At 43.9% G+C, this 15,590-nt stretch overlaps 1 protein-coding gene across 1 annotated transcript in view; it reads right to left on the bottom strand.

Annotated features, from left to right (window-relative positions):
• The window catches only part of GDPD1 (glycerophosphodiester phosphodiesterase domain containing 1), a 48,615-nt gene that overhangs the window by 13,356 nt on the left and 19,669 nt on the right, over positions 1–15,590 (bottom strand). The window contains exons 2-4 of the mRNA XM_056865283.1: positions 13,022–13,064; positions 5,271–5,406; positions 1,027–1,072 (exon numbers count right to left, since the gene is read on the bottom strand). Coding sequence (XP_056721261.1) covers positions 1,027–1,072; positions 5,271–5,406; positions 13,022–13,064 — 225 coding nt within the window. The remainder of the gene's footprint in view (positions 1–1,026; positions 1,073–5,270; positions 5,407–13,021; positions 13,065–15,590) is intronic.

Raw genomic sequence — 15,590 nt, 5'->3', positions numbered from 1 at the left:
ACTCAGTTATTTATTCACCTTGTATCATCCTGTCCCTCCCCCTCAAGGCTACATGGTGTAGAACTCCCATCAACACACATGCCCTTTGGATCCTCAAAAAGTACCACACTAGGACTTCACTCTTCTGCTGTTGTCAGTTACATTGCTCTCTTTTAAGTATTTGAAGGGCTGTCACTTAGAGGAGGGCAGGGAGCTGTTTCTGTTGGCAGAAGAGGATAGGACACGCAATAATGGGTTTAAATTGCAGGTGGAAGGGTACCGAATGGATATTAGGAAAATGTTTTTTACATTAAGAGTTGTTCGACAGTGAAATCAGCTGCCTAGGGAGGTGGTGAGCTCCCCCTCACTGGCAGTCTTTAAGCAGAGGCTGGACAAGCACTTGTCAGGAATGCTCTAGGCTGATCCTGCATTAAGCAGGGGATAGGACTAGATGGCCTGTATGGCCCCTTCCAATTCTATGATTCTATGACTCTGAAAAGTAGCAGCGATTCAACTGGAACAATGGATATCTGGCTTACACAAATTTAGATGCAGAAAATGCACGCCCCGCCTTAACAGCCATCCTAAAGGCAGCAAGTATGAAGTAACTTATCGAGTGTTGGACATGGAATAGAGAGACCTAGGCTTGAATCTCTGAGTCATGAAGTTCAGTGGGTGACTTCTGGATGCACCACTGTAACCTGACAATGTTCATTAAAAAAGCAATGTGCAGTAGCTGCTACAAACACACCATCCTGAGCTTGTTGAACAAACAGTGGGACGCACATGATAATTTACCATGCCAATTTACAGACTGACTGAATTGAAAGGAATTAGTTTCCACACATTTATTATTTGATTTATCAGTTACACCAGTAATGTTCAACTTATAAAAAAGTAACACGCTATTAGAGTAACACTACAGTTGTCAATTATGAAAATTTCAAGAACATACTAAAGCTGGAAAAATTGTTTTTGCAAGGTATCTACTGTTCACGACATTACCTTTCTGAAAAGTTGCAAGGTATCTAGTGTTCACGACATTACCTTTCTGAAAAGTTACATCCAGTCTGCAGAGGTATGGTGGGAGTTCCTTTAAAAAGAGAGGAAAATATGGTTAGCAGAAATACAACTGTGCTGAGTTCTGCAAGCTGAACAGCTTTCATCCAGAATCAGTCTCGTTTCAATCTACCAATCAAGATTGGATGTACTCTGGGAAAGGTCAGTCACATTTAAAGCCACAAAGTCTTTTTGGAGGGCAACACAGGAAGATTTGTGATACAAATTACAGGTTGAGTATCCGTTATCCGGTCATCCCATATCCGGACGGATCTGAAAACGAGCCGGCATGCAGGCAGACCCATGTTTCCTCTCACTTAAAAAAATAAAATACAGTATACCCTGCATCGTAGGTGGAGACTGAAAGCTTGTCATTGTTAGATTGTTTGTTGTTGCTCTTGTTTAACAGCTGATATAGGTATTCTGGTGAGATAGTTATACCTGTGCTTTCTGATGGTTCAATGCACACAAAATTATTAAAAATAGTGTTTCAAATTACATTCAGGCTATGTGTAAAAAGTTTTTATAAAACATAAATGAATTTGGGTCTTATCCCCAAGATATTGTATTACGTATATGCAAAAATTCCAAAATATTCCAATATATGGAAAAAATCCGAAATACGGACCCCTTCTGGTCCCAAGCAGTTCGGATAAGGGATACTCAACCTGTACCTGAATGAATAAATGAATTTATTTTTACAGCATTAGCCAGAACACATCAACCAAATTACAAACCTGTAAGTAAAATAATCTCTTTGTGAAAGGAAATATCAAAAGATTTAAAAAATTAAAATCAATATTTACAAGCTAAAATTAACCAATATCGTTATTAAAGTTATTCATCTTTTCCAAATGGATCTTAATTGCCACGGAGCAGAATTTGGCTAATTGAGAAAGACAAAAAGAATCCCCCTCCCATAGAAGAAATTTCATTTCCTCTCCCTCCAAGTTAAACTTCATTAAATTAATAAGAGGATACATCAACTTCTGCCTCATAATAACTGCACCTGAGAAGGACACGGCTAGTGTTTTCAATTTCTCCTGCCCCACAACGGCATTCCCACTGTGCTCTTGGAAGCTTCCTAACTTTTCCCTCCAATGATGCTGAGGGTAAAGCTGATCCTTGCGTGAGGGTTAAAGCTCTCCTTTGCTTATTTAACTCTAGAGCAGATAAATACTCAGCTGGGACCAGTCGGTAGCAAGTTCTAATAGGAGCTAGGTAAGCCAGGGAGTTCCTAAGCTCTGTTTGTCTTTTGATGTCACCTATTCTTTGCTTCACTGCAGAACAGCCCTGTTAAACCGCAGGGGGGCCTGCTCTGATTCAGCCCTTCCAGGTGTCAAGGCACCTGTAGTCATCCCAAGTCTCCACCTGGCGTTGTGCCACTCTTTAAGCCACCCAACTCTCAGAGGGGATTTCCTTATGCTTCTCCTTCAGTAATCTGCCCCATCTGCTTGATTTTGTATTACGAAGACAAGGAAACAAATGGTGCAAAGGGAAACGAATTTGTTTTCCTCTGCACTATTTGTTTCCCTGCCTTGGTGCAGTCCCTCCTCTTTTCTTCACTTATTTCAGTACTACCCGCCAAGTGGGCCAGCCCTCCCAGCTACCCTTCCACGTTGCCAATTAAAGGTTCCACCTAGTGCCTGTGTCTGCTGCTAGCCAGTGAATGGTTACTACAGGGATGGTTTACCACACATGCACACTCCCAGGGAATACACAATCAAGGAATCAACTGACTTTCTTCCCCTGGCACTCGTTTTGAATAGCGTGTTCAAATGGTGGCGGTCTATGTGATACAGAAAACACCTACAAGCATTTAAAAGAGTGATCAATTTATTAAAAGGGAAAAGGCCACATACACACTCTGCATAGCAATGGAAGGAGCAAGGAATACAAAGAAAGGGTGCAAACACGCAGTCCTGTCTTGCAACATGCCCTAGATGGTCTTATTATAAAGCAGGCTCTTTAAGCTGAAAAGTTACAGCATTCTAAAAGCCTCCCGTTACCTTAAAGCCTTTTTTCAGGCAGGCAGCCCTTTATCTCTTCCATACAGTAACGGGCAGCCATCAAGATAGAGCCCAAGCGTGAAAGCTCCTTCCTCCAGAAGGCTTAAGCAAAAAAAGACTCCTTCTCCCTCCATGCCAAGAGATTTTATCTCTTCTCTCTGCCCACCTCCCCTGTGGGTCAAATCTGTTCCTCCTGGGACAACCAAGAAGATCCTATATAGCTACATACATTCCAAAGTCTCTGTCACCTTTCGGGTGTCAGATGCTAGCCAAGTTGTGAGTTGGCCATTTCAGTGTCTCCAGCAAGGATGGCCATTTGGATTTGCAAAGCTTTAATGACTTACTCACTAAAGCAATCAGCGGCGGGATCGGTGATATGTGGCAGCAATTGACTGCCCCCTCCTGCCTGTCTTCTGCTCACAGAGACAAACGTTTTAAAACCAAGTGTGGTTTTAAAACCAAGAGTCCAAGCCTTGAAATAAAAAGAATTTCTCCACAGAGACATCAAGGTACATCAGTTCCCCCCATCAATACCACATAGATTAGGCTCTTACTGAAAGCAGCACCTCATGGACACCAATTCATTTTTTAGATTTACACCTCACTGCAGAAGTTACCAGGCAGCCGCTAACCAACCTGCAACGCCATCTGTTTCCTGTCTCTGAGTCCAACAATAGTCTCTTGAGGTTTGGCCCTCATATGCAGACACAGCTTACAGCACATAAACAAGAGCCAGAAGATTGTGAGGTTGACTCTCGGCAGAGACAATACTGTTGCACATAAGAACATAAGAAAAGCCCTGCTGAATCAGACCAGTGGACCATCAAGTCCAGCATACTGTCTCACATAGTGGCCAGCCAGTTACTCCGGAAGGCAAAGAGGGCATAGAGGCTGAGACCTTTTAAAGCCATCTATGCCTGTGGCCATCACTACAACCTCTGACAGTGAATACTGCACTTTAATCACTCATTGGGTAAAGAAGTATTTCTTTGTCCATCCTGAATCTACTACTGAACAATTTCATTGGATGTCTTGGATTCTAGTACCGTATTTTGGGAGAAGGAAAAGACGTTCTCTGCCCACTCTCTACCCTGTGCATGATTTTATAAACTTCTATCATGTCGTCGTCCCCAGTAGTCTTTTTTTCTAAACTGAAAAGTCCCAGAACTGTCAGCCTTTTCTCATAGGGAAGGTGCTCCAACCGCTTGATCATCTTGATTGCCCTCTGCTGTGCTTTTTCCAGCTCTTCAACATCCTTTTAAGCAAACCGGGTTGGTTTCCCCACTCCTCCACATGAAGCCAGCTGGGTGACCTTGGGCCAGTCACAGTTCTTTTAGAGCTCTCTCAGCCCCACCTACCTTCACAGGATGCCTGTTGTGGGGAGAGGAAGGGAAGGAGATTGTAAGCCGGTTTGATTCTCCTTGAAAGGTAGAGAAAAGTCGGCATATAAAAACCAACTCTTCTTCTTCTTGTTGTTCATCTGCTTAACAGTTCAATGGAATGTGCAATATTCATCCCCACAGTTGTTTAGCCGAGCAGCCCAGCTTCCACATAAACACCCAAACTTCAGTTTACGGAGGTTGAGCAGGGATATTCAAATCAAATACTTTTATTATATTGATTCAGTCATAGCAAACAAACTCAAAATTATAAAATCACAGCACAAACAGAAACATAGTTACATTGCCAGTTATAGTATAAAAATCACACCCGTAGTAACAGATTAATTTAATTATCTTCCATAATAATGAACTAGAATGAACACCATAAAATTACTTATCATAACAAGACTTCTATCAAGAGATCTTAACTTCATCTTCGTCTTAGCAGCCATGGCAATAAACTTTGCCATTTGCGATATTATCCATTTATCTCTACCCAGCAAGGATGTTAAGTATCTGGCAAAGGGGGCTCGGGTTCATGAAAGCTCACGCTGCAATACTTTTGTTAAAACTTTGGTGTCACAACACTGTTACTTTGGCTACATGAAATCTAAAGGCCTACTGCAGATTTTCACCCGGGCACCTGCTTCACCAACATTCTTCAGCCAGAGTTCTATTTTCACCAGGCACGTTTTTTTGTAAGGTTGCAAGCATGACCTGCCCTTTTGAAGATTTTAAAATTAAATTAAATGTTAAACCTTAGCTTATATAAGACTGCCAGTTGTTTTTGAAGCCTTTGGGGACTGGGGGTGGAAAGAGGAGAGCGTCCGCATTCACTTACCGAGTACTTGAGATCAGATATATTGATATCTAGTCCTGTTGATCGTTTCAGATTCTCGTCATGAGACACCACGACTTGTTCATCCTTCGTCAAGTGGCAATCGAGTTCCAACATATCCGTCCCCACATTAACTGCACTGAAAGAAGAAAATAGCCCTGAGGATCTTTATACTTGAGGGGAAAGCATTTATTCCTTTCTCCATTAAAAGAGAAAAAAATCACATTTTAGTCCAAGGGGGCCCAAGCTGTAGTGCCTGAGCTGAACAGTTCCCAGGCAGTTCACACCATAGACGACATGAAAATGTACTTAGCTGATCACCAGCACCAGTGAAACAGGCCCTCCTAGCGCTAGCCAGACACATACATTCAAACAACCCTTGGGTCTAAAAGGGGGACACAGATTGGTGTTTTGGCTGGTGACCAGGATGCTTCAAGAAGAGATTTCTGGGCACTGTTAGCTTGTGAAAGGAGGGAAGCAGCAATGATCTGGTCAGGGGGCAACAGTAGGGCTGCCAACCTCCAGGTGGTTTGGTAAATTTCCTTGCGGAAAAAATATATCAACACGCAGCCACTATATGCAATCTCTCTTTGTATTTCAATTCTTAAAGTTACTTATATATTTCTATTTTTAAAGTTACAAATTATACCACTTGCGAAATAAAACTAACAATAATATCTTTACAACAAAAAGCCATATGTTATAGGCTAAGATTTTAAAGCATTTCACTGTAAAGCTTTCAAAATGCCAAAGGATTTGGAACAAAATATTTCTTTAGCCGGCTGGTGCATCTGCAGCGCCGCGTTGAAAGATGCACTCACTGCTCCCGTCAGCTGACAGTGGCTGACCAATCATGCAACATCCTCCGGAGCTACCTCCAGGTGGTAGCTCGAGGTCTCCTGGTATTACAACTGATCTCCAGGTGACAGACATCAGTTCACATGGAGAAAATGGCAGCTTCGGAAGGTGGACTCTATGGCATTATACCCCACTAAAGTCCCTTCCCCTCCCCAAACCCCGCCCTCCTCAGGCCCCACACCCAAAATCTCCAGGTATTTCCCAACCCGGAGCTTAGGCAGCAATGATGGAGCAGCAGCAGCTTCTTGAAAATGGAAGTTGCAGTGGGATGAGAGAAGGAAAAATATCTAGGAAGCAGGACAGCTGGGAGAGGAGAAAGCTTCTCGCGTGTCGATCACACATCCGGAGCTTTATCGCCACACAAGGAAGCAAAAAGAACAGCACCTTTACTGCTTGCAGATGCTATCCTAGGGTAACCAAACAGTCCAGTCAGTTATGGGCTTTGAGATACAGATGCCACTTATCCAGCAGACATAGCGTCATTTCACCGATACCAATGAGAAGAAAAGGTAAATAACAGCTACACATAGGCCATTACTTAATGGCTCTTCAAGGACTTTGAAACAAGGGATTTGAGCCAATTAGGGACTTTTGTTTTCCATTTTGTAATCAAGTTTGCTTTGGTGTGTTGGTGTGAGCAGGTCAACTGGATAACCAGCTCTTTTAACTGGAGGTGATTAAACATTTTAACATCAGGATTTTTCAAATGCTGCCACAACCCCACACTTACATTCAGTTTGAATGGAGTGTGAATGCAGTATGAAGCTCTGCTTGGCTTCAGAGAGTGGCAGACAGGGAAGACGTCCTACCCTGGAGGCTCATCTCCTCTCAGCCTGATTTGAGTCTCCCTTTGCTGATACAAGACACCAGATTAGAAGACTAAGATCTCCGTCCTAATTGTTCACAGGTCTTAGTGAAGCTGTTAGAGAGATCTTTTGCCTGAACAATGAATGGTGCAGTACAAAAGATACTCTATCCAAGTGAGGTACAACCATTAGTAGACTAATTAAGCTTTTCCCTAACTAAAGGTGGGCTTCAGTTTTGCTTTAATACCACAGACGTAGCACCGAATGCAATACTTATTTTATGTGCTGACCATCCACACCAAGCAGTAGCATCTGAATGGAGATTAAGGGATTCTCAAGTAGTCCAGAAAGTAAGGTTACAGTGGCTGCTCTTTGGAACTCAGCAATCTTGGCTCTGCCCACTGACCCTTCTTCCAGATGAGTAAAGGACTCTAACACTGCCCCCCTCCCCCAAGGTGACCAGCAACAGAGGCTCTGGCTGAGTTCTCCCCTCATACACCTTAGCAACACAGCCCCACTTTCCTGCAGCTTTTGTCATGCATGTGGGGAAAGAATCTCCTCTTGAAACAGAAGCATGAGTAAAAGGCTAATGTATTCCGATTATGTTAGTAAAACATCCTGTTTACATCAACATGTAATAATCAATTACCCTGTAGGTGTGTGTGGGGGGGTCCTGAACAGCATTCATTCTCAAGTACAGTGAACATCAACTTTACGGAACAGCCTGCCTGAGTTGGTCAGGAAGTCCTCCACACTACTATCACTTCGCCAAATGTGCAAAACAAATGCTAGAACGGTAATATAATGGAACAGCACAGGAGGCCATCTCTATAATGCTGTAGGCTGGTTTTTGTTTGCACTGTTCTTTCAGTTCTGCAAGTCTAGTCTTCTTTTTTTGCCCACAGCAAGGAAAGCATGCAAAGGAGAAATTGACAAAATATTCTTTTGGTGGAGTTGCTATTAAAAACCAACAAGCTGAAGAAGCCAACAACGAAACGTGTATACCATCTAGAGAACACATACTTGTTGGTATTGACTTCTGGCGATGCTGCCAGTGCATTTTTATGCACCTGTGGATATCCAGTTTGGATGGACTTTGATAGCCTTATTGTGTTGTACAGTCTTTTTGGGACCTATTTTTTGTTTGTTTGTAATTATTGTGTAGTACAACTGATAGTGTATGAACTATTCAGACAAATTAGATGTTTATTTGAATGATGCGTTTAGATAAAAGTATATAATACATTGCAATATTGAGCCTTCGTGCTGTTTTTTGATTCAGTACAGCCCAACATGGCAAGCCCTCGTGGGGTTTTCAAGGCAAGAGACGTTCAGAGATGGTTTGACACTGCCTGCTTATGCATAGAGGCTCTGGACTTCCTTGGTGGTCTCCCATCCAAGTACTAGCCAGGGCCGACGCTGCTCAGCTTCCGAGAACTGACAAGATTGGGCTAGCCTGGCCTATGCAGGTCACTGCATTGTTTATTGGAGGTCTTTGCTGTCTGATTGAATTGCTTTTCATATTTCATAATCTGCCATTAAGTCTCAGCAAGAAAGCAAGCTATAAATGTGGTTAATAAATATTTCTCTATTAAGTAAGAGAATTAACGATGTGCTCTATGACATGTTGCAGAATCAGGTGCTGCTTTGGTGGTAAAATAGGCTGTACTATTTCAGAGTACAGGTGACCTATTACATTTACAATGTTCCCCTCTGGAACAGTTGCACAGGATGTTAAGGACCAGGCATACCCCCTTCTACTTTAAAAGCACTCAGGATGCCGAGTGTGTGTGCATGTAGCGCCCATCAGTCACTTCTGACTTATGGCAACTATGACCAATAGAATAATAATGATGTAGAGCAACCTAGACTAGAACCTCTCTCCTTGATGTGCTAATTATGTTGAGTCTTTACATAGGGGTAAGAATTAAAAAATCCCAGCTTTTTCCATTCGTATGAATTGGTACAGACTGATCTACCATCACATTCTGCTGCACGTGTAAACCAGGCCTGAAATTATACTATATTCCATCCTCTTTACACAGAGCCTAGAACCAAATTCTTGAAGTTCTTGAAGGGCTGAAACCCTTCCTCAGAAGCAGAGAAGTTGATTTCCCTTCACTCAGCCACCAACTTGTACGTTTCACATAGAGTGTCACTGTTTGGCTCGGCAGCCAAGAAAACACAAGCAAAAGCTGTATCTGAAGGGCTAAATGATTTAACATAAGTACTTTTAGATTTGGCCATTTTAATGATATTTTATTATTTATGTTTTATCTTCCTTGTGACTGATTGTAATGGCCTTGGGCTAAATGCAGTAAATGCTATTGGATGGTAAGAGACAATCAACAATTCACCGTGTCTCCTTGTGCAAGTCACCACAGCCCTACTAAAACAGAACCACCTGCCTTGGATTCAACATGAATGTTTTTAATTTAAAATAAGGTCAGCTTGCTCTGCAGTCTTCCAGACATTTGAACCACAGACACAGTTCTCTTCCCAGAGATCTGCTCTGGCACAGTTAAAAAGAAAAGGAGGGAGAAGACTTTGCTGCGTTAAACCCATAGTGCTTAGCAGCTGAGGAGACTGGAAGCCCCATGGCACTTTTCAATAACCTTTCAAGGTTAGGAAATTGTTGCCGTTGCTGAATACTTTTCAAAGAAAGTGTACCAGCTGTGCAAATGCTGTTCAGGAAAAAGAATATGTTTTTAAAAAATCGAACCCTTGTAGTCACAGCTACTTCACAAAGAATTTCACGTGCGTTTTCTTGTTCTCATACCCTATAGGGAAATAGCTTGTAATTTGCCATTTCGCTGTAAGTAATTTGACGGTCCTTAGAAAAAAGCACCGCAGTACTGTGTTGCCTTTGAAGATCCGGTGTTAATATTGCAATCTGCAGCCCACTTAACTTCAGAATGCTCTTGAAGTCTCAGTATCTGAGGCGGAATTAGCGTGGCACATGTGGGATGCAAAGAGCGAGCTACAACGTTCACATACAGCTATTATCTACACAGGGAGTTTCTGAGAAGCAGCCTATGGTTTATTGTGCCATTTTATAGATTTCGAAGGCCACCTGCTTCTTCTCAGGTGGCCTTGAACTGTTGAAAAAAACAGTTCTATTGCAGTCTTCAAAGCCAGTCTGCAATAGAAAGCAGAACAGAATCCTGAACAAAATCTTAGTATATAGTACAGCTGAGTGCAGTACATAAGAATATAAGAAAAGCACTGCTGGATCAGACTAAGGTTCATCAAGTCCAGCAGTCTGTTCACACAGTGGCCAACCAGGTGCCTGTAGGAAGCCCACTAACAAGACGACTGCAGCAACATTATCCTGTCTGTGTCCCAAAGCATTTACAGATGGATTCCAGGCCCGGTGTGAAACTGCATCACTTTCAGTGGTCTGCGTTTTTGGTTCTGAGAACAAATGCCCCCATTACCTAGAATGATCATATTGGAAACACTGTATGGGCTCATCTAATCCCACAGGGAGGGGCTGTGGCTCAGTGGTAGAGTATCTGCTTGGCATGCAAAAGGTCCCAGGTTCAACCCCCGGCATCTCCAGTTAAAGGGACTAGGCAAGTAGGTAATGGGAAAAACCTCTGCTAAGACCCTGGAGAGCCGCTGCTGGTCTGAGTAGACGATACTGACTTTGATGGACCAAGGGTCTGATTCAGTATAAGGCGGCTTCATGTGTTCATGCTTTCATGACTTGCTGAGTTGCCTGCTGTTGTAAGGGGATGGAAAGCAGTTTGTGTGGCAACTCTTCTCTGACCTCCAGAAAGATTTGTAAGTTAGTGTGGCTAGATCCTCTACTACATTTTCTACACCTACCCTCCCCTTCATTGTAAGAACACTTGTCATTTGCAGGAGCTGTGGGCTCCTTGGCTCATCTAACTTTTGGGCCTTTGTGGCAGTCACATGAACACATGAAGCTGCCTTATACTGAATCAGCCCCTTGGTCCATCAAAGTCAGTATTGTCTACTCAGACTGACAGTGGCTCTCCAGGGTCTCAGGCAGAGGTCTTTCACATCACCTACTTGCCTAGTCTCTTCAACTGGAGATGCTGGGGATTGAACCTGGGACCTTCTGCCTGCCAAGCAGATGCTCTACCACTGAGCTACGGCCCTTCTTCTCAGTTCTTTATTTACTTCATTTATACCCTGCCTTTCTCTGCAGTGAGGGCCCCAAGCGGCTTCCATCGTTCCCCTCCACTTCATCCTCACAACAACTCATTAGGTTCCAAGTGTCTATTTTGCCCAAAGCCACCCAGCAAGGTCCCACAGAAGAAGGCATTCAAAGATCCTAGAGCAGTGATGGCGAACCTTTTAGAGACCGAGTGCCCAAACTGCAACCCAAAACCCACTTATTTATTGCAAAGTGCCAACACGGCAATTTAACCTGAATACTGAGGTTTCCTCTCAGCTGGGCGGCGGGGAGTCCAGGGAAGGGGGGGCTTTGAAGGAGCCCTTCAAAGCCCCGCCACCCAGCTGGGCTGCGGGGAGTCCAGGGAAGGGGGGGCGCGGAGCCCTTCAAAGCCCCTGCCACCCAGCTGGGCTCCGAGCCCTTCAAAGCCCGGCGGAAGAGTCCAGGAAAGGGGGGGCTTTGAAGGGCTCCAGGGAAGGGGAGGGGGCTTTGAAGGGGAGGGGGAGGGGGGCCTGCAGGCAGAGCGGAGCCCTTCAAAGCCCCCGCCGCCCAGCTGGGCTCCGAGCCCTTTAAAGCCCGGTGGAAGAGTCCAGGGAAGGGGGGGGGGCTTTGAAGGGCTCCAGGGAAGGGGAGGGGGGCTTTGAAGGGGAGGGGGGAAGGGGAGGGGGGCCTGCAGGCAGCGTGGAGCCCTTCAAAGCCCCCGCCGCCCAGCTGGGCTCCGAGGCCTTCAAAGCCCGGTGGAAGAGTCCAGGGAAGGGGGGGGCTTTGAAGGGCTCCAGGGAAGGGGAGGGGGGCTTTGAAGGGGAGGGGGGAAGGGGAGGGGGGCCTGCAGGCAGCGCTGAGCCCTTCAAAGCCCCCACCGCCCAGCTGGGCGGCGGGGAGTACAGGGAAGGGGGGGCTTTGAATGGCTCCGAGCCCTTCAAAGCCCGGCGGAAGAGTCCAGGGAAGGGGGGGCTTTCAAGGGCTCTGTGCTGAGCCCTTCAAAGCCCCCGCACGTGCCCACAGAGAGGGCTCCACGTGCCAAGTCTGGCACGTGTGCCATAGGTTCGCCAACACATTCCTAGAGTCTCCCCCAGGTCCTAGTACAGAACTCTAACCACTACACCACACTGCAATCTAAAGTGCACTGCTCTCCTGAGGACTTCAACGGAAGCATTTCCCACACCTCTTGACTTTGGGGGGGGGGGGGTTTTGCCTTCCTGCATGTAGACTGAAGCATAATCTAAAGCCTGTTCTGCAGCTGGCCAGATGAGGGGGTTGGAATTCTCAGCTGCTCTCACTAGCAGTTACACTGCCTTACAGTTCTCCCTGCTACTAGGACAGTCAGAAGCTGCTCAAGAAAGCTCAGAGCCCCAGGACTGAGCAAAAAGATGTGGAAGAAGGTTGCTAAATATCCCAAGCTCTGCCTCTGCTCTTCAGTTTCTTTCTGTCTCAGGAGCCACCTGCTTCTATGCAGGCAGGAAGTTGTCTGGGGCTGAGAGGAAAAAACCCTCCAGCCTGGAACAGGAGCATAAGCCCCATGCTAGATGCCCCACTTTCTCAGTTATACTAGAAAGAATGTTTTGATTGACAACACAAGCTACAGCTTTGGTTTATGGAAAAAAATTGCACAGTGCTTTATAGCCATACACCCTTGCTTACTCCAGCCTCATTCAGGACACTGCATACCTGCAGTGACTGAGAACTCCACCCATATCTGCATAGATGGAAAAAAGAGATAATGATCCAATTATTTGCCCTTAATATTTCACTTGAGGTAAGCGAAAAGCAAGACCAGAACTGGGGGCTCTGCTTAGTCCTCATGTGAGTCTCAAATTAATCCCTTCCATAGACAAAGGAACTAGGCTGAAGCAATAAATCTTTATCCAAGATAAATGATCACATAAAACAAGGCTGTAGACACACAAGCCAAATACATTTGGTCAACAATCAATCTTTATACTCACTGGCGAAAAGCTCCCATGGTATTTTCCAGATTCTCTCCAGCACCTGCAGGAGTACCCAAAAGACAATTTAAAGTGATGTTAACTGGTGACCACTTTCTTTAAGCAGATGATGAATACAGCTAGTATTTAAAGAGCTTCAAGGAGGATAGCTGAATTCTAGAGATGTGAATTGCAAAAGGTACCCATCGGTGACTTTCAGTGTATATTTACAGGAAGTTTCATTAATTCTGTGATCTTCTTTCCCCATTGTGAGAAGAATACTTAGCTGGCTCGTACAGGAATAACTTCACTACATCTTGTGTTGTAGGACAAAGGTTAAAAAAAAATCACTCCTAAAATAGCATACCTGTTCATCTTAGCACAACTTTCCCAGAACGTTTCTTCAACACACCCTTATAAAATTAACATGCTACCACCAGAACTGGCCAGATACATAAATACCACCTGCAATACTACCTAGCCTCTGTACTATACTATGCTGAAGAACTAGTCAACTTCAACAAAAAGAGCATTGATACCTTCCAGGTCATTCCATTGCTGACCTAAGAGTGGCAGTCCTCAAACAAAGAAATTTCAAGGGGAAATCAGGAGAGACTGCTAAACTTCAGTTAATTCACAAGTTCAGAACAACGGACCCCCCAGGGCTGAATAGGGACACAGGATTCTTACCTCATTGCAGATGCTAATTTTCTGCCCCCAAGCATTTCCCTTCTGCTCTAATCAAGCTGATTACAATATGCATAGTACCTCTCCAACCCTTACAAGCATTCATTACAACTCCCTTCCCACCTTCTGTGTGTGGTTTAAGTGCCGTCAAGTCACTTCCAACTCATGAATCAATTTCTGACTAGGACTCAGAGATCTCCATTTTTACTCATGTCTGTCGAAGGGAGCTTTGACTCTCGAAAGCTTACACCCTGAAACTCTTATTGGTCTCTAAGGTGCTGCTGGACTCGAATCTAACTGTTCTACTGCAAACCAACATGGCTACCCTCTGGAACTTTCAACAAAAAGGTTTTCTTTCCTTAATTATCCTCATAGTTCCCTGCACACTCCATGCCAAGCAAGAGTCACGGGTGTCACAAATCCTTACCAGTTACTGCAGTAAGACATACAACCAACCCCCCCCCAGCAAAATAAGCTCTGTGCAAAGCTGCTCTGCGAGATGGATCAATGCCAGTTTATAGCCACTTGATATGCAGTCTAGGTGGCAGCAAATGAAAGCCACGGTGTTCTTTGCTTTAATATCTCAGACATACAATGCTTCTGTTAATATGTATGGAACTGCAGGTTCATAAAATATCCTAGACAGTGAATTTACTGTGACTAACTTTCCACAGCTGATCCCATAACAGGGCTCAACAGGCAGGCATTCATCCTTTTCTTTTGCTTCCTCCCATCAACAACACAATTGACACCATCTGGTGTTAAATGCTGGTAAACACATGTGGAAATCAAACATGTGTCCAGTGTACTCTCTCTTTCTCTCTAGGAAAGAAGGCTGTGGGAACAAAGTATTCTGAAATGCCAAAATAAGACAAGCACAGAACTGTGACAGACAGAAATCTCTGGCTACAAGCAACCAGCAAAAGTTGCTAACATCTACCTATATTCTAAGAGTCTGCAACAAAAACTGAGATGTGTTGATGCAAACAAGAACAAGGACTGCTCCCGCCTTACAAGTTCACCCCCTTTGTTGTCTCCCATACAAATGAAGGGCATCCATTCGCTCTGATGCCACTGTATCTAGAAACAGTATTGCAGTGAAGGGGGGAAATCATTACCCTTCACTCTGAGGTGGGATTGTGAGGGGGGCACAGAAAGGGTATGGATGTAGCATACTTCATCTGCCCTGCCCCATGCAAACTGCTCCCTACTCACACCATACCAACCAGCCATAGTGACAGAGAAGGAAACCATCTGTGCCTTTAAATTACAAAAAAGGATATACAGGGCATATACTTTCTGAATCAATAAGAGGTACAACAGGAATCCAAAAAGTTTATTACAGAAAACAAAGACAGCACAAAGGATCACAAAGAAAGAAAAACGGCAGTTATGAACTGGAAGGATTAAGTCCGTCCACTCCTTGTTTTTGCCCCCTAGGAAAAAAACTGGAAATTTGGGGTAAATTATTGTAAACTTACTTTATCAACCTGAAGCTTGTTTTACTATTTTAACAACATAAGATGCATCATTTATAACTTAGTTGGCATATAAAATTGTAATACTTGGCAGATTTATGAAATTTAAAAGTAAACACCTTCGTTTTCTACAAGGGAAATTGCAAATATACCCCAAGCTAAAAATGTGCAAACTGCTGCACCCTTTGATGCCTTTGCACATGTACCTTAATTTTTGCCAAAAAATAAAAGTTGAAATCAGAACGCACCCATTTTTACTAAATGATTTGGACAGAAAGTCTCAGTCAAAATATGGAGGCTAGCAGAATACTGAGTTAAATTTTGTAACAATGAAAACCCTGAACTCGTCAATAGTGTTTATCATCATATACATTACAGCATATTCATTATGGACAAATAAGTCCCATTTAAATAATAAATATGAT

Source organism: Euleptes europaea, chromosome 19 (genome assembly GCF_029931775.1).
Source record: "Euleptes europaea isolate rEulEur1 chromosome 19, rEulEur1.hap1, whole genome shotgun sequence".
Taxonomy (NCBI): Eukaryota; Metazoa; Chordata; class Lepidosauria; order Squamata; family Sphaerodactylidae; genus Euleptes; species Euleptes europaea.
Note: the sequence above shows the minus strand (reverse complement) of the source record. Positions and strands in the feature narration are given on the sequence as shown.